This window comes from Elgaria multicarinata, chromosome 11, assembly GCF_023053635.1.
Source record: "Elgaria multicarinata webbii isolate HBS135686 ecotype San Diego chromosome 11, rElgMul1.1.pri, whole genome shotgun sequence".
NCBI lineage: Eukaryota > Metazoa > Chordata > Lepidosauria > Squamata > Anguidae > Elgaria > Elgaria multicarinata.
In genome coordinates this window covers 43,600,908-43,618,310 of record NC_086181.1, presented here as the reverse complement: position 1 = coordinate 43,618,310, position 17,403 = coordinate 43,600,908, and the positions used below count along the sequence as shown (strand labels likewise).

Below are 17,403 nucleotides of genomic sequence, written 5' to 3'. Positions count from 1 at the left end.
TGAGGCCCTTAAAAACGTCTGCCTCTGAGGTAATGGGATCCCATTGTGGGTTACTCAAAATGGCTGCCATTTTGAGACCCTTAAAAACTTCTCCCTCTGAGGTAATGGGATCCCTTTGTGGGTTACTCAAAATGGCTGCCATTTTGAGACCCTTAAAAACTTCTCCCTCTGAAGTAATGGGATCCCTTTGTGGGTTACTCAAAATGGCTGCCATTTTGAGACCCCTAAAAAAACTCTGCCTCTGAAGTAATGGGATGTTCCCAGAGATTCCTCCACCCCAAAGTGACGGACTGTTCTCCTTCCTAGGGGAATTATCGCGCCAGTTGGATGAGAAGGAGGCTCTGATAAACCAGCTCACACGAGGGAAGTTGACTTACACCCAACAGCTGGAAGACCTGAAGAGGCAACTGGAGGAAGAAGCCAAGGCAAGAAACGCATGGAGGTTGTGGGTCAGGGGCATTGAGGGAATCAGGGGAGTTCAGAGGGCAGATTAGATTGAAGGCCCCTGAGAATGTCTGTCTGTTCCGGTTCCCTTAGGCCAAGAACGCCTTGGCGCATGCGCTCCAGTCGGCCCGCCATGACTGCGACCTGCTGAGGGAGCAGTATGAGGAGGAGACGGAGGCCAGAGCGGAGCTCCAACGCCTCCTCTCCAAGGCCAACTCTGAGGTGGCGCAGTGGAGGACCAAGTACGAGACCGACGCCATCCAGAGGACAGAGGAACTGGAGGAGGCCAAGTAAGTGCCCTTGTTGGCCCCCATCCCACCTCACGGCCAGACTTTTTGAGTTCCTGTCATTCTTTCCCTCACCCATCTATCTTTTTACCTCCCCTCTCTTTCCTGCTTCTGTCAGCTCTGCCCTTCCCCGTTTCACTTTCATCCCCTCAGCAAGACAAGAGGAGTCATGGTTATGCTTGAGTTTGCCAAGGCCAAGGCCAAGGCATTTTCCTGCCTGAGGCAAAGAACAAGATGGCGCCCCCTCTGATTTCATGTACAAAAGCTGACCGAACTGGCAGCCGGAACTTTCTGGAGTGCTGGCAATGGGTCAGCACCTTCCCCCACACCTGAAAGCAACAGACTAGCTTAGGGGGCACAGGACAAACCACGTAGCACACAGCTCTCTCTTTAAACACCTTGATGTCACCTCCCAGCATCTGCTGCCTGAGGCGGCCACCGCACTCTGCCTAACGGTAGGGCCAGCCACGAGTTCAGCCCCACAGCAGCAGTGTCAGGGCTTGCGGTGTCAAAGCCCCGGGACTTTATTATTAGCAGGGACTATGACATCATCTCCCACCCCCACCGGCACTCCAGTTTCTCTATTTTCTCTGAGCGTCGTTACAACCCTCACAGTAGCTGCCGCACGATGGATTTTTCCAGGCAACAATACCTCCTTGCAAACTATCCCTGTGTTGTAATGCAAATAATATTGGTGCAGCTTGGTCCTGAATGGGCAATTTGGACCCAAGGGCTTTACAAAAGACCCCCTCCTGATGGAGATGAGAACTCCTAGAATGAGTTTGTTGATTTGGATCAACACCGCGGCCTGAATATTTGGACTCTCCTTGGGGGCGTGGCCAAGGGGACCGTCACAATGAGTGCCTGCACTTCAAAATTCAGCACTATGCCACTGAAAAACAGAAAGGCCAACCTCCGTCCTCCCTTTTTTCTGTTGTTTTAGCCCAGAAATTGCCCTCCCCGCCCCTCCCCTTCCTTCCTTGGCACGTGACTCACTGTCGCCCCCTTCTGCTGTGCCAGGAAGAAGCTGGCGCAGCGGCTGCAGGACGCCGAGGAGGCGGTGGAGGCCGTGAACGCCAAGTGCTCCTCGCTAGAGAAGACCAAGCACCGGCTGCAGAACGAGATCGAAGACCTCATGGTGGACGTGGAGCGCTCCAACGCGGCCGCGGCAGCCCTGGACAAGAAGCAGAGGAACTTCGACAAGGCATGATGGGAAACACAGAGGGAAGAAGGAATGGGGAGCGGCGGGCGGAGAGCACCGATCACGTCATGGTCAAGGGTCCATCCCGTCCAGCACTCTGTTCACCCAGTGGCTGATCAGCTGTGGACCAGGAAGCCGCCACCAGGACATGCGTGCAACAGCACCCTCCCACCCAGGCTCCCCAGCAACTGGTGTATTTAGGCTTACTGCCTCTGACGCTGGAGGTAGCACATAACCATCAGGACTAGCAGCTTAGTGGGAGAGGAAGCACAAGATACAGTTGTGTAGGAGAAGGTCTCGGGTTCAGTTTCCACCTTCAGCAGCTGGAGGTTCTCAGGTCACAAGACACTCATCCAGTACAACACGTATCTTTTATAGGCTACATTGGTGCCAGCAGAGGCTGGTGGCTCCGATGTCAGTGGGGCGGTGAATCCGCTCCGGGTTTTGGTCAGAACCAGTCGACTGGTTCTGACCGAAACCCGGAGCGGATTCACCGCCCCACTGACATCAGAGCCACCACTGAGTGGTACATCCCAGACCCCGATTCCATCATGGGAACAGGTGGCTGGTGCCATTTTCCCGCCTCGTCAGAACATCCAGAAAAACAGGCCGCGTTTCTCTCCCCTACCAAACATTCAAGCTTCTATATTGGCAATGCAGAACCTCTGTTAGGGCCGAAAGCCATTTCGGAGACGCTCTCAGGGGCCGCATTGCAGTAGTGTCAGAGACAAAGGGGTGGGTGGGGGAGCGTTGGGGCCAAAATATCAGCATCTTTTAGCTTAAAACTCTTACTGCTAGTAATTAAGCCTTAGAAGAGACATTTCAACCTTTTAGAAAGGTGGAAAAAGCCACACAAAAGTGAGGAAACTACTCAACGATTTGTAGTTTCGGGAAAGAGTGTAGGTCCAGGGGAAGGAGACGTGGCCATCTGTGGAACCCTGGAGGGCCAGATTGGGGCCCTACGCAGGCCGAATTTGGCCTGCTGGATGGAGGTTGAACACCCCTGCTCTAGATTACTTTGAAAACAGTAGCTGTAGAACCCCATGAAAACCATTCAAACCTGAATTTTATCCGCTGTTCCCGCTTGTTGACCACCCCAGCTCCTGTCCGAGTGGAAGCAGAAGTTTGAGGAGTCACAGACTGAGCTGGAGTCATCGCAAAAGGAGGCCCGTTCGCTCAGCACCGAGCTCTTCAAGCTGAAGAACGCCTACGAGGAATCCTTGGAGCACCTGGAGACCTTTAAGAGGGAAAACAAGAACTTGCAGGGTGAGTCTTTTCCCCTCAGCGTCCGAAGCCTCCTCAGCCGCCCTCCCCTGGATGAACCTGGTTCCCCTGGGAGGTGAGCTGACTTTTCTAACCCTTTTCTTCCTTCCGGTAGAGGAGATTTCGGACCTCACGGAGCAACTTGGGGCCAGCGGCAAGACCGTTCATGAGCTTGAGAAAGTACGGAAGCAGCTAGAGGCAGAGAAGATGGAACTACAGGCGGCTCTGGAGGAGGCTGAGGTGAGGAGGGACATCGATCGCGGTCCCACAGCACCCTCTAACAAAATTCTTCACATGTTTTCCCGTCTACCTCACCTTGAGCACAATTTAGCATTCTTTCGATCCTTCCAGTCTCTTTTCGTTACCTCACATTTCTTCCTTCCTCCTCTCACGTTCCTTAATCTCCCTCCCAGCGTTGAGCTAAATGGTGAGGGAAAGGTGGAAGATACAAGATCCACCTCCCTGGCCAACAGAAATGTCACCTGCTTGGGCAAAATCCACTGTCAAATAGGAAAATGCCCTGACCAGAAGTGGTCCCATAAATGCTGACATTACCTGGACAATGAAACACTGAACAAACAGATTTTTCTACAAACATGGTTTGTTCATGTAAATAAACGGAGTCAGACACGGGGGCTTTTGGCAGACAGCATTGTTTGTTTTCCTCAAGAATGTCGTGTGAATTTATTGTGACTGAGAGCTCCCCAAAACATGTGTTGGGTGGGGTGGGGTTCCGCCATTTTGTTCTCCCCCTCTGCTCACAATTCCTTGGCGTTACAGGCCTCTCTGGAGCACGAGGAAGGCAAGATCCTCCGGGCCCAGCTGGAGTTCAACCAGATCAAGGCCGACATTGAGCGCAAGCTGGCCGAGAAGGACGAGGAGATGGAGCAGGCCAAGCGGAACCACTTGAGGATGGTGGACTCGCTTCAGGCATCCCTGGACGCCGAGACCCGCAGCCGCAACGAGGCGCTGAGGGTCAAGAAGAAGATGGAGGGCGACCTCAACGAGATGGAGATCCAGTTGAGTCATGCCAACCGCATGGCGGCCGAGGCTCAAAAACAAGTCAAAGTTTTACAGGGTTACCTCAAGGTACCTCCAGGACGTTTGGTTTGGGCGCCCTTTCTTTCTTCCCCCACCCCTTCAGAGTGGCTCCTGTCATTTTTGCCTCAGATTTTGCCTCTCTCCTTCACATCGGCTTCCCTTTTTCCTTCCAGGACACCCAGATACAACTGGACGACGCTGTCCGAGCCAACGAGGACCTGAAAGAAAACATCGCCATCGTTGAACGGAGGAACAACCTGCTGCAGGCGGAGTTGGAGGAGCTGCGTACCGTGGTGGAGCAGACTGAGCGGGCCCGTAAACTGGCTGAACAGGAACTGATAGAAGCCAGCGAAAGGGTCCAGCTCCTGCACACACAGGTAAGAGGAGCCCCAGATGCAAGGCAACGTATGCTCTTCGGCCTCGCGGGTTGTGCGCAACCTGGGAATAGAAGATGTTGCCCTCAAACATTCTTTGGTAGACTTATCTATGGCTTTATGTTCCCTACGCTGCAAGGGTGTCGGATCTCAGGCCTCCGGTCTCAATTGGGCCCCCTGAGGTTTGCCAGATGGCTGAGGCCCCTTCCTCTGCCCCTGCCCCTTTCCCCCCAAGGAATGCGGCCCATAAGAGATTCTCCAAAACTGAACGTGGCGCTCAGGCTGAAAGAGATCCGGCACCCCTGCTCTGATGGCTTCCTAGAACGTTCTAAACCGAGATCACTGTTTACCTCAGAACTTCTTGCGCAGGAGAAAACCAAACGTTTACTGCTGCCTCAGAGTGGGTTGTGGTGTGAATTTATAGTCGGACAGTAGGAGGTGGGAAGCTGTCAACCACAGGCCAGAATAAGGGAATTATTTCTTATCTAGTAGACTCTGCCACAGGCTGACAAAGGAATATTTGAATTGTAGGGAAGGCAGGGACAGGCCTTTCAACAAAGGAGCGGAAATTGCCAGAGCATTCCCTAAGAATTGGTCTGGCTGCGCCCCTTCCTTGAGTTGGAAGGCCTAAAGACGGTAATGCATGGGCTGGTAACTTCCAGACTCGACTTCTGCAATGTGCTGTACATAGGGCTACCTTTGTACCTAGTCCAGAAACTTCAACTAGTTCAAAATATGGCAGCCAGGTTGGTCACCGGTACACCTAGGGTGACCACGTTACACCAGCTTTAAAATCACTTCACTGGCCGCCAATTAGTTTCCGGGCGAAGTATAAAGTGTTGGTTATTGCCTTTAAAGCCCTACATGGTTTGGGTCCAGGTTACCTGTGGGATCGTCTTCTCCCGTACAATCCGCCCCGCACACTCAGGTCCTCTGGGAAGGATTTACTTCAGTCAGTGAAAACTAGATTGACAACTGTTATCCAGAGGACCTTTTCTTCTGCCGCCCCCAGACTGTGGAATGGCCTGCCGGAGGAGATTCATCGCCTTAACACTCTTTCCGAGTTTAAGACAGCCATAAAGACTAGTCTCTTCTGGCAGGCCTACCCAAATGAGTTTGAAACCTAAGAATTTTAAGATGTTGTGATTGTTATTTTAATATTGTATTAGTTTTATATGCTCTTTTAACCAGTTTTATGTATTATATTTAATGTTGTTCCCCACCTTGATCCAGAGGGAGAGGCTTCTTCTTCTTCTTCTTCTTCTTCTTCTTCTTCTTCTTCTTCTTCTTCTTCTTCTTCTTCTTCTTCTTCTTCTTCTTCTTCTTCTCCTCCTCCTCCTCCTCCTCCTCCTCCTCCTCCTCCTCCTCCTCCTTATTATTATTATTCTGGCCTGGTCCTGGTGTGGAGGACGGACTCACCAGAGCATTCCAGAAAGTGTGGGACTAGGAAATTAAAGAATTTGTTAGGGTGGTCATAACTTGGGTTGGGGTTTCTCGGTGACCTGATGGGACAAGAAAGAATGGCCAAGGAATTATATGAACTATCACCTCACAACAATCATTTCAGGCTAAAAGGCTGAGGGAGGCAAAGTGAAGCAATCCCACCCTGCTCTTTTCCAGAACATTTATTTATTAAAACATTTGTATCCCGCCCTGTTACCACAGGGATCTCAGTGCGGCGGACAGATAAAACCAGAACGACATAAACATGAATAGAGAGCACATACTTCTATAGAGGGTTCTACGATACAAGACCAGCCCTCAACAGCTGTTCACCTAAACTCGAAATGAAAAGCCCTGATATATTTCTTTCTTCTTTGTTTTTTTCTGCACAATCCAGAACACCAGCCTCATCAACCAAAAGAAGAAGATGGAGTCCGATCTTTCCCAGCTGCAAACAGAGGTGGAGGAGGCCGTGCAGGAGTGCAGGAACGCCGAGGAGAAGGCCAAGAAAGCTATCACCGACGTGAGTGAGAGAAGAGAGAGGTTCTTTTCTAAGGGAGCACTAGTTCCACCCTGCGGTTATCTTGACAGATTTGGCTCTGGCTGGCTGCATTCAAACAAACAAATATCAAAAGCATTAGTTACTTATGTATAATTTATTTTGGAATGGATGCCTCAAGTGTGCACTGTAATATCTTTTCTCCCCATGAGGAGGAGCACAGTCCGTGAAGTTAATGTATCCCAGAATTCTCCTTTCCTTTGGTGTACTGAGAGGAAAGAGCATCCTCTCTCTGGTGGACAGAGGCATGCTGAGTAAAAAGAGGGAGTAGCCCATAACATTCGTGGGGAGTGTGGAAGTTATGACTATCAGTGGCTACCAGTCATGACCGCTATATATTGCCTCAGGTACCAGGGGCAGTAGGCCTCTGTGTACCAGTCGCTGGAGAATAAAAGCGGGAGCATGCTATTGAGGTCATGTTCCGCTTGCAGGCTTCTCATAGGTGTGTTATATCCAGTTAGAAATTGTGGGAACAGAATGCAGGACTAGGCAGGCCTTTGGTCTAACCCAGCCCAGCTATTCTTATTTTCTTATGTTTATGTTCTTTGTGACCCTGTTCAGGCAACACGCTAAGCCATGGTGGTGAAGCATTTTGAGCAAAACATTATGGCTTAGTGTGTCGTGTGAACCATGATTTAACGTGTCGTGTGAACCATGCTAACCATGGTGCTACATAACCATGGTTTAAACACACTCACTAACCATTTCCTGCAAAAGAGTTAGTGGCCTAACCATGGCTTAGCATGTTGTCTGAACAGGCCCACTAAGTAGTTAATCCATTTTGGGTATAGTTACCTATATTATAAGGAGTACAGCCTCTTGCTCCTTTCTATTCCTTAAGTGTGTAGAATTAAAGCACACAGTGGGCCTGTTCAGATGACGCTTCAGGCTCTGTGGTTAGCGAAACTGTGGTTCTCTGGGGTTAGCACTAATCACAAACCATGCTGTCGCACACAACGCTTTAAGCCATGGTTAGAGCCTGTAACCCTGCTGCAGACGGTCCAATTGGGGTTAGCGAGTGAGCAGGGTTTAACAAAATGCATCACATAAGATAGCTTAAACCCTGCTGCTTAAGGTGTCTTCTGAACAGGCCCAATGAGTTTACTAAACTGAAACAATTCTCCCTCTGAACTGCGGCCCGCGTTCCTACTCAACGGGGCAGGCGGCCATGATGGCGGAGGAGCTGAAGAAGGAGCAGGACACCAGCGCGCACCTGGAGAGGATGAAGAAGAACATGGAGCAGACCATCAAGGACCTGCAGCTGCGGCTGGATGAGGCCGAGCAGCTGGCCCTGAAGGGGGGCAAGAAGCAGCTCCAGAAGCTGGAGGCCCGGGTGCGAGAGCTGGAGAACGAGCTGGAGCTGGAGCAGAAGCGCAACGCCGAGAGCGTCAAGGGCATGCGCAAGTGCGAGCGGCGCATCAAGGAGCTCACCTACCAGGTAGGCCGGCTCACATAACCTCCTCCTTTCTGGAACAGCATTGGTTCTGAATGCAGAACTTTGAGCACTGTTGCCTGATGGCTGTCCAATCATCATTTTAATGGCTGTCCAATCATCATCAAGCATCTTGCGTGCCTCTGCTATTTTAATATCGACCTAGCTTGTTTGAGTCCATGCATGGTCCAACCTCATCACAAGGTATTTCCATTGGGGACAAGTCACATCCAGGACACAACGAACCTGTTCAATCACCCCGCAACATGGTCTCTAGATCAATTCACTTGGTTCAAAGTTCTGCTCTGGATCGATCTAGAACCCGGACAATGATCTTGTATAACCTAGAATTACGTAATTGAACTGGTAGTGTAAAATCACTAGTTCTCATAAGGGATGCATCGCCATCAATGGCTACTAGTCATGATGGCTATGTATTACCTCCAATATTGGAGCAAGTATGTCTTTGTACACCAAGTGGGGTCATGCTATGACACTTTTGCCCTGGTAGTTGTCATGGACTTCCCACAGGCAGCTGGTTGGCCACTGTGTGAACAGAAGGAAGGAAAGGAACCTCTCTTGCAAGCACTGAGTCACTACTGACTCTTGGAGGGACGCCATCTTTCGCTGACGTTTTCTTGGCAGGCCTTATAGCGGGGTGGTTTGCCGTTGCCTTCCCCGGCCGTGATTACCTTTCCCCCAGCTAACTGGGTACTCATTTTACCGACCTCAGGAGGATGGAAGGCTGAGTCGACCCGAGCTGGCTGCCTGAAACCAGCTTCCGCTGGGATCGAACTCAGGCCGTGGGGAGATTTTCGGCTGCAGAAACTGCTGCTTTACTGCTCTGCGCCACACGAGGCTCGTGTGAACAGAACGGTGAACAAAATAAGACTTTAAGCTGATCCAGCATGGGCCTTCTTATAGTCTTGATTTTGAACTAATATGGTATATTGTAAATAGCCAAGAACCCAGGTACCATTTTGTTCGTGAAAACAGAACAAAAATATGTCCTATTTAAAACATATGCCTAACATTCATTAATACATGTAACATGTTATATCAGCCAAACACAGCAGGAAACCAGTCTCTGGTTCTCTGTGTTTATGGAAGATTTTGAAACAGCACATGGTGTTCAGGGCAAATTCTAGGGAGGGGAATTGCTCATGAAAAGTGTTCAAGAGTGTTCCCACCACCACCACTTTGGAGTCCAGGCTACCGGGGTCTCCGTCAGGGTTCCGGAGCATGCCTGCATGCCCAATTCCGAAGCAGCGTCTCGCACAGGCGTTTCAAAACGCGACCACCGTCTTTTAAGTCTAGAACAGCTCGGAAAGAATGAAGACTCACAGCTGTGAGAGGAGGAGGCGCAAAGCGATGAACACACCACGCCGTGAACCAGTTTTCTAGACTAGTTAGCTGGGTTCTGACTTGTTTCTCCTCCCTCTTTCTCTCTCTCTCTCTCTTTTGTGTCACAGACTGAAGAGGACAGGAAAAATCTTGTTCGCCTGCAAGACCTGGTGGACAAACTCCAGTTGAAGGTCAAAGCTTACAAGAGACAAGCAGAAGAAGCGGTGAGTAGCCAATGCGCCGGACTGCCGTTTTCCATGGCAGCTTTTCCAGGATACGGCCCTTAGAAATCAAGGCAGCCTACACCGGGGATTCACTCTGCACCCACCTTTTGTCCTTCCACTTCCTATCATCGGTGCCTCTTATATACCTAAACAATTGACACGTGGGCAATCCCTTCCTGGCCGGTAGGCAACCACGGAGAGTACTTCCTGTTCCACTCGCCTAGATTTCCCCTCATCCTCCACATACCTTGAAGTATTCCCTTACTTGTTTTTTTACGCCTTGCCCCATAGCCTAACAAGCCCCCTTCACAGATATAAACGACCACAGAAGCAAATGAAAATCCAATATCCAATTCCATTAGAATCAAAACTTACCAAGCGCGTAAAATCAAATAAAACAACACTTCAGCAGGAAGGAAAACGGCAGATTAAAAACAGCCACACGCTTAAAATCAACAACCACCCCGCCAAATGCCTCCTGACGCAGGAAAGGGGTGTTTTTGTGCGATTTTTGGGGTTCAGTTTCTAAAAATTGGGACGTTCATCCAGCATCTCCGAAGTTTTTTTGCTTTCGGGGAGTGCAGCAGGAGATAGTAGCGCTGATTAATAATGGGATGGTTTGCCTCAGACGTCCTCCTGTGGAGTGGGGGACCCACCCACCCCTCGTATGAATTGCAGGGCATAATCTTGAAGGCTTCTGGTGTAGACGTGAAACGGGTTTGAGGCGCGATGTGGCATTAATTCAAACGTGTCCATGCGCTTGAAGCCTGCAGTGACATCTTCAGCCACTCAGGAGATTTCCCTATATCCGTCACATAACTTTGGAGTCCGTACAGCTTGAAGCCAGGAGAGATGAGTAGGCCGAGGGACTACTCCCTACTGCCATGGGGCAGCTCCCTTAATCAGGGGCTATAGGGCCGTACCATGGCAGGGGCCGTATCTACGGGTGCCAACAGGAAAGGCTTCATTCGTTCAGGGTGGGCCGAAAGTGTCCAACTTTGATAGCTGCATACATTTGTTTGAAGCTTCCATTGTATCCAACCAAGGGCTCTCCTGGTGCATGCGGAACTGGGTCCCTTTGCTAGTTAAAACTTAAACCACCTGCCCCACCTCAGAGGACAAGGTTGCCCAGAGAAGGGCCTCCAAAAGTGACCTGACATGTGTGCAGGTGTTCCTAAATGTCATTTAAATTTTTTTTAATCCACTTCCTGTGAAGAGCACCGCTTCACCCCCGGCGTGCAGTACATGTACCTCTCCGAAGCAGAGTTGGCCCAAGACAAGATGGCACCTTCACCACACCCAATTCCATTTCAGCTGGCAGTCGAATCTTTTCTTGACACATCGTCTTCCTGAGGCCAGCAGGCTAGCTGAAGGGGCGCAGGGCAGGCCTCATGGCCTATAGAGCTCTGTCCTCCAACAACAGCTTCCTGTCACTCTCTGCCACCCCCACAGCATCTGCCGCCTGAGGCAACGGCCTCACTCTGCCTCATGGTAGGGCCGGCCCTGCTCCAAAGCCTGAACCCCAAATGCGAAAGCCTCCCTCCCTGTGTTTTAACACATTGCCTCTTTATTTCCATTCCAGGAGGAGCAGGCCAACAGCAACCTGGCCAAGTTCCGGAAGGTTCAGCATGAACTGGATGAAGCGGAGGAACGGGCTGACATTGCTGAGTCCCAAGTCAACAAGCTGAGGGCCAAGAGCCGGGATATTGGGGCGAAGGTGAGAACCCCTTGAAGTGTTATCTCTTCTAAATCTAGCCACCCCCTATAATTTCAGTTCCTTTTCCTTCTCTGTGCATTTCATCTCTGATGTCTTCCTTTCTCTCTCTCTCTCTCTCTCCCCTCCCCACTCCGTCCCCTTGCAGAAAGGTTTGAATGAGGAGTAACTCCTTTGAAGATCAAATGCCCCGTCCTCCTATACAAACACACACCGAACTCCACACCTAAAAGGTGCTGGAGAAACTTTTCCCGACCTCCCCACGCTCTGTATATCAGCACTGCTTCCAAAATGTAGAATAAAGACGATCAAATAGCCGTCTGTTCAGTGTGCGTGCATAGATCAGCCTTCCCGATGTCTTGGACTACAGTTCCCATCGTCCAAAGCATGGATATTTGGAAATCAGGTGTTGCTTGTGGGCTTCTCCTTTGGGCAACTAGTTGATAACCATGGAAAGAGAATACTGGATTAGAATCATAGAATAGTAGAGTTGGAAGGGGCCTATAAGGCCATCGAGTTCAACCCCCTGCTCAATGCAGGAATCCACCCTAAAGCATCCCTGACAGATGGTTGCCCAGCTGCGTCTTGAAGGCCTTTAGAGTGGGAGAGCCCACAACCTCCCTAGGTCACTGGTTCCATTGTCGTATTGCTCTAACAGTCAGGATGTTTTTCCTGATGTCCAGCCGGAATCTGGCTTCCTGTAACTTGAGCCTGTTATTCTGTGTCCTGTACTCCGGGAGGATCGAGAAGAGATCCTGGCCCTCCTCTATGTGACAACCTTTCAAGTCCTTGAAGAGTGCTATCATGTCTCCCCTCAATCTTCTCTTCTCCAGGCTGAACATGCCCAGTTCTTTCAGCCTCTCTTCATAGGGCTTTGTTTCCAGACCCCTGATCATCCTCGCCGCCTTCCTCTGAACCCCCTCCAGCTTGTCTGCATCCTTCTTGAAGTGCGGTGCCCACAGATGAGGCCTAACCAGTGCCGAATAGAGGGGAACCAGTACCTTGCGCGATTTGGAAGCTATACGTCTATTAATGCATCACAAAATAGTGCTTACTTTTTTTGCAGCCACACACTAGAGAGGCCTTGGGTCTCATCCAGCGTGGCTCTTCTTATGTTCGTAACATTCCGTGGCTCTGGGCAAGCTCTGTCCTCACTAGATTGGCTTGATGAGAGCCTGCCCCCTTAGATTTCTTTTTTAAAGCTTCTCCCCTTTTTTCTTTTGCACTTCTGCAAAACTTGGGCTTCCCCTGAGCTTGCTGACACCTCCCTCTTGTTTCTCAGTCACCCTGTTAAGTCTACACAGCATCACTGAGTTCTCAATTAGTATATGCACTTGGGGCCTGCAACAAAATGTTGCAGCGTCATGTTTTGGGGGCTCCATTAATACTCCCTTCCATTAATACTGCGTATTAATGGAAGGGCTCCCTTCCATTAATACTGCGTTGCTTCCTGGGCTACTCATTCCATTCTGTCCTACCACTTCCTAAATGAAATATCGTTTTTACTTCCCCTAAGCTTGCTGATACTCCCTTGCGGCGGTGCCTAGTTTGGTTGAATAAGTAACATAGGGTGGACCATATGGAAAGGAGGACAGGGCTCCTGTATCTTTAACAGTTGTATTGAAAAAGGAATTTCAGCAGGTGTCATTTGTATGCATGCAGCACCTGGTGAAATCCCCTCTTCATCACAACAGTTAAAGCTGCAGGAGCTTTGCCCTCTTAACCAGAAACAAAAGAGGGCCAGGCTCCTGCAGCTTTATCTGTTGTGATGATGAGGGAATTTCACCAGGTGCTGCATGCATACAAACGACACCTGCTGAATTTCCCCTTTCTATGCAACTGTTAAAGACACAGCAGCCCTGTCCTCCTTTCCATATGGTCACCCTAATGTTAACTTGGGATTTGTATCCTGCCCACCCCTCACTGGCTCTTCTCTGATTATCACTTTGTATGCTAATAGCTAGGGTGTCAATACAGAATCTGGTCAAGAGGGCAGGGCTCCTGCAAGGTTTAACCGTTGTGATGAAGAGGGGATTTCACCAGGTGCTGCAGGCATACAAAGGACACCTGCTGAAATTCCCTTTTCTATACAACTATTAAAGATACAGGAGCCCTCTTTTCTTTCTGGTCACCCAAAGTAACGGCACTCCGAGTATGTGCATTCACCGTTCGTATATAAGGTGTTGATCTCGTATGCATACAACCCCATCAACATGCAGGGTGCCAGTCAAAGCACAAAAGGGCAGGTCTCTGCCCCGTGGAGGTTACAATCTCTGTGTTACAGCCCTTCTTTTCCCCGTATAGGACCTTCTGCTGAAGCTCACTCTTTCCCCATTTCCACCAAATTCAGAGAAACGGGACCAAGTTCCAGTTTTCCCAGCATGTTCCAGGTTTGGTGTGGGGGATTCCTCCTCCTTTCTGATGGCAGCTCCCTGTGCAACTGCTGCCACCTTGTGTTTTTCGCCAGGTAGTAGCCAGTTAGGCCTAATCCCCCCCTTTTGGAAGAAGAGATGCTTCCCTAAAGCCAAGCCAGACTGTGTCACTTCCACAGAACTAGAGTGACCATATGGAAAGGAGGACCGGGCTCCAGTGTCTTTACCATTTGTATTGACAGGAGAAGTTCATTTGTATGCATGCAGCACCTGGTGGTGTTGGACTGGGAGTCAGGCGATCTGGGTTCTAGTCCCCACTCAGCCATGGAAACCCACTGGGTGACTTTGGGCCAGTCACAGACTCTCAGCCCAACCTACCTCACAGGGTTGTTGTTGTGAGGATAACATGGAGGGGAGGCGGATTATGTATTCCGCCTTGGGTTCCTTGGAGGAAAAAAGGCGGGATATAAATGTAATAATAAATAAATAAATAAAAAACAGTTAAAGCTGCAGGAGCCTTGCCCTGCTGTACTAGAGTGACCAGAGACAAAAGAGGGCAGGGCTCCTGCCGCTTTAACTGTTACGTTGAAGAGGGAATTTCACCAGTCAGCGCAACGGAAAAGTCCGCACAGCCTGCCACACAACGCGCCACGCAACGGTTGTGCAGGAACTCTCCTCTGAACAGAATGGCTGTTCCACGTGGAGTGTTTTCCAAATAAAGTCCACCGTTGCGTGGAGTTTTCCCGCCAGACAACACATTTCTCAATGGGGGTGTAAAAGCTTCGCCGCGGAGTTCTAAAACCACAGTTGAGAAACGTGTTGTCTGTTCTGGTCACCACACCTAAAAAAAAAAAAAGATTTTGTAGAGCTGGAAAAAGTGCAGAAAATGGCAACTAAAACGATTAAGGGGCTGGAGCATCTCCCCTAGGAGGGAAGGTTCCAACGCCTGGGATTGTTTAGCTTGGAAAAAAGGAGGCTAAGGGGAGACGTGATAGAGGTGTACAAAATTACGCATGGCGTGGGGAATATGGATAGTTTCTCCCCCTCCCATTAATACTAGAGCCCAATGAGGTCATCCCATGAAACTGATTGGTGGGATATTCAGGACATAGTTAAACTATGGAACTCTCTACCACAAGATATAGTGATGGCACCAATTTGGGTGGCTTTAAAAGGGGGTTGGATAAATTCCTGGAGGCAAAGGCAATCAATGGCTTCTAGTCCTGATGGCTATGTGCCACCTCCAGTATCCGAACCAGTAAGCCAGTTCCTGGGTTACATGGGTGGGAGAGTGCTGTTGCACCATGTCCTGCTTGTGGGTTCTGGTCAACACCTGGTCGACCACTGTGTGAACAGAGTGCTGGACGAGACGGACCCTTGGTCTGATCCAGCATCAGGGCTCTTCTGATGTTCTTATGCTCATTCACAGTTCTTTCAAAACATTCTCAATTTTTATTTTTTAAGAAATGCTCCCTGATTGTAATCAGTTCAAAGTGTTTAAAATCAATTAATCTAATTCAGCTTTTCCCAACCTGGGGGCCTTTGAGAAGCCTTGAACTACGTGCTGGGAAAAGATAGTCTAACACATCTAGAGAGCTTCCAGGCTGGGAACGGCTGATCCAAATTACGAAAGGCGCAATCCTGTGCATGGTGAGACAGAAAAAAAATTCTACAACTCCCAGCATTCTCCATGCTGGTTGTCTAGAAGTGCACCCTAATTGAGTAAGCATCACAACATCTGCCCACAACAGCTCACCTAGGAAAACGCTTCTCTCGTCGGAGACGCAAGAGACAATTCGCCATCCCACTTTGCGCTGAGCTGATAGTTCCCGTCGGAATTTGCCGTGGATGCAGAAGCAAACGGAGGGGCTGCTGTGTCACCTGACGAACAAAAGGCGGATTAAAATATGCATGTGTGCAAATGAGATTAGGCCGGGATGGTAGGTGCCTAAAAGGGATCAGAGACATTTAAGTCCGATATTGAAGGAGATTAGAGGAGATGAAAGCACGCAGATGTATAGATTAGGCTGGCTTATGGCGGATCCCTTGATTAAACTGATTAAAATAGGTCGGTGCTATTTAGAGAGGCTTAGAAGGATTAGAGGAGGGAGGGGTATTTATAGATTTTTTAAAAAATAATAACACACGTACAGGGAAGGGAGTGATTCCTGAGCAAGTCCATTGGACTTCCTGAAATTTGCTCTGTGACATTCCTATCTGAAACGATGTTGGAATCATTTCTTGCATTTTATTGCTGCTACAACAAAGATCCACATTTGGCTCTTCCAGAACACTAATTGGAGAGAGCGAATGGTGAGCAAATAGCTCCACGTTGCTCGAGTGAGCGAGCCAAGCTACGCCTTTTATATACCGCTTTCATACCACTTTCATAGTGCAATCTCCTGCTTGGTGTAGATCAGCCTTCCTCAACCTGGGGCACTCCAGATGTGTTGGACTACAACTCCCAGAAGCTCTGCTGGCTGGGGCATTCTGGGAGATGCAGTCCAACACATCTGGAGCGCCCCAGGTTGAGGAAGGCTGGTGTAGATGAAGCCTAGGAGGAGAGAGAGGCCATGGCTAGACCAGGCCTATATCCCGGGATCATCACTGTGCATCCAAATGACACACAGGGGATCCCGGGAGCAGGCAGGGACGACCCCTCCATTTGCCTGGGATCATCCTTAGGTCTAGCTAAGGCCAGAGAGTGCACAGAGGAGAAAAGTCTGTGTGGTCGGAAGGAGGTTAGGTGGGCCAGGAATTTATTTATTTATTTATTTATTTATTACATTTTTATACCGCCCAATAGCCGAAGCTCTCTGGGCGGTTCACAAAAATTAAAATCATCATAAAACAACCAACAAGTTAAAAATACAAATACAAAATACAATATAAAAAGCACAACCAGTATAAAACCACGCAGCAAAATTGATATAAGGTTAAAATACAGAGTTAAAACAGTATAATTTAAATTTAAGTTAAAATTGAGTGTTAAAATACTGAGTGAATAAAAAGGTCTTCAGCTGGCGACGAAAGGAGTACAGTGTAGGCGCCAGGCGGACCTCTCTGGGGAGCTCATTCCACAACCGGGGTGCCACAATGGAGAAAGCCCTCCTCCTAGTAGCCACCTGCCTAGGAGAAGTCACTCTTTCCATTCCTCCCTCCCAAAGCAGCAGTTTCTGCAGCTGAAACTCTCCCCACGGCCTGAGTTCGATCCCAGCAGAAGCTGGTTTCAGGCAGCCGGCTCGGGTCGACTCAGCCTTCCATCCTCCCGAGGTTGGTAAAATGAGTACCCTGTCAGCTGGGGGAAAGGTAATAACGGCCGGGGAAGGCAACGGCAAACCACCCCGCTATAAGGCCTGCCAAGAAAATGTCAGCGAAAGCTGGCATCCCTCCAAGAGTCAGCAATGACTCAGTGCTTGCACGAGAGGTTCCTTTCCTTTCCTTTTCCTCCCAGCCTCTTGCCTCGCTATTCCCCCCCCCCACACACACACACCCTCTTGACTACCCTGGCCCCCGCTGCAGCCATGATGGGACTAGCCACATCCCAATGGGAGCCATTTTGTGGTGATGCCCACGACAGTTTCTCAACTCCCCAACGTTTGGGGCCCCGTGTCGTAGAGGACGGCCAGTTCACGCGGGAGGGCGACACTCACGGCCCGGCCTTGTCAAACTTGGGGGCCAGTTCTGCTGCGTGATTGGTCCTCT

The 17,403-nt window shown here is 49.7% G+C and overlaps 1 protein-coding gene across 1 annotated transcript in view; it reads left to right on the top strand.

The window, feature by feature from the left end:
* LOC134406447 (myosin-7) overlaps nt 1-11,643 on the top strand; it is a 33,213-nt gene extending 21,570 nt beyond the window's left edge. Inside the window, exons 27-38 of the mRNA XM_063137879.1 lie at nt 307-425; nt 538-734; nt 1,752-1,935; nt 3,033-3,198; nt 3,311-3,435; nt 3,976-4,284; nt 4,410-4,613; nt 6,451-6,576; nt 7,775-8,050; nt 9,517-9,612; nt 11,195-11,329; nt 11,475-11,643. Of these exons, the coding sequence (XP_062993949.1) occupies nt 307-425; nt 538-734; nt 1,752-1,935; nt 3,033-3,198; nt 3,311-3,435; nt 3,976-4,284; nt 4,410-4,613; nt 6,451-6,576; nt 7,775-8,050; nt 9,517-9,612; nt 11,195-11,329; nt 11,475-11,495 (1,958 nt within the window). The 3' untranslated portion in view covers nt 11,496-11,643. The remainder of the gene's footprint in view (nt 1-306; nt 426-537; nt 735-1,751; nt 1,936-3,032; nt 3,199-3,310; nt 3,436-3,975; nt 4,285-4,409; nt 4,614-6,450; nt 6,577-7,774; nt 8,051-9,516; nt 9,613-11,194; nt 11,330-11,474) is intronic.
* The last annotated feature ends 5,760 nt before the right edge of the window (nt 11,644-17,403 follow it).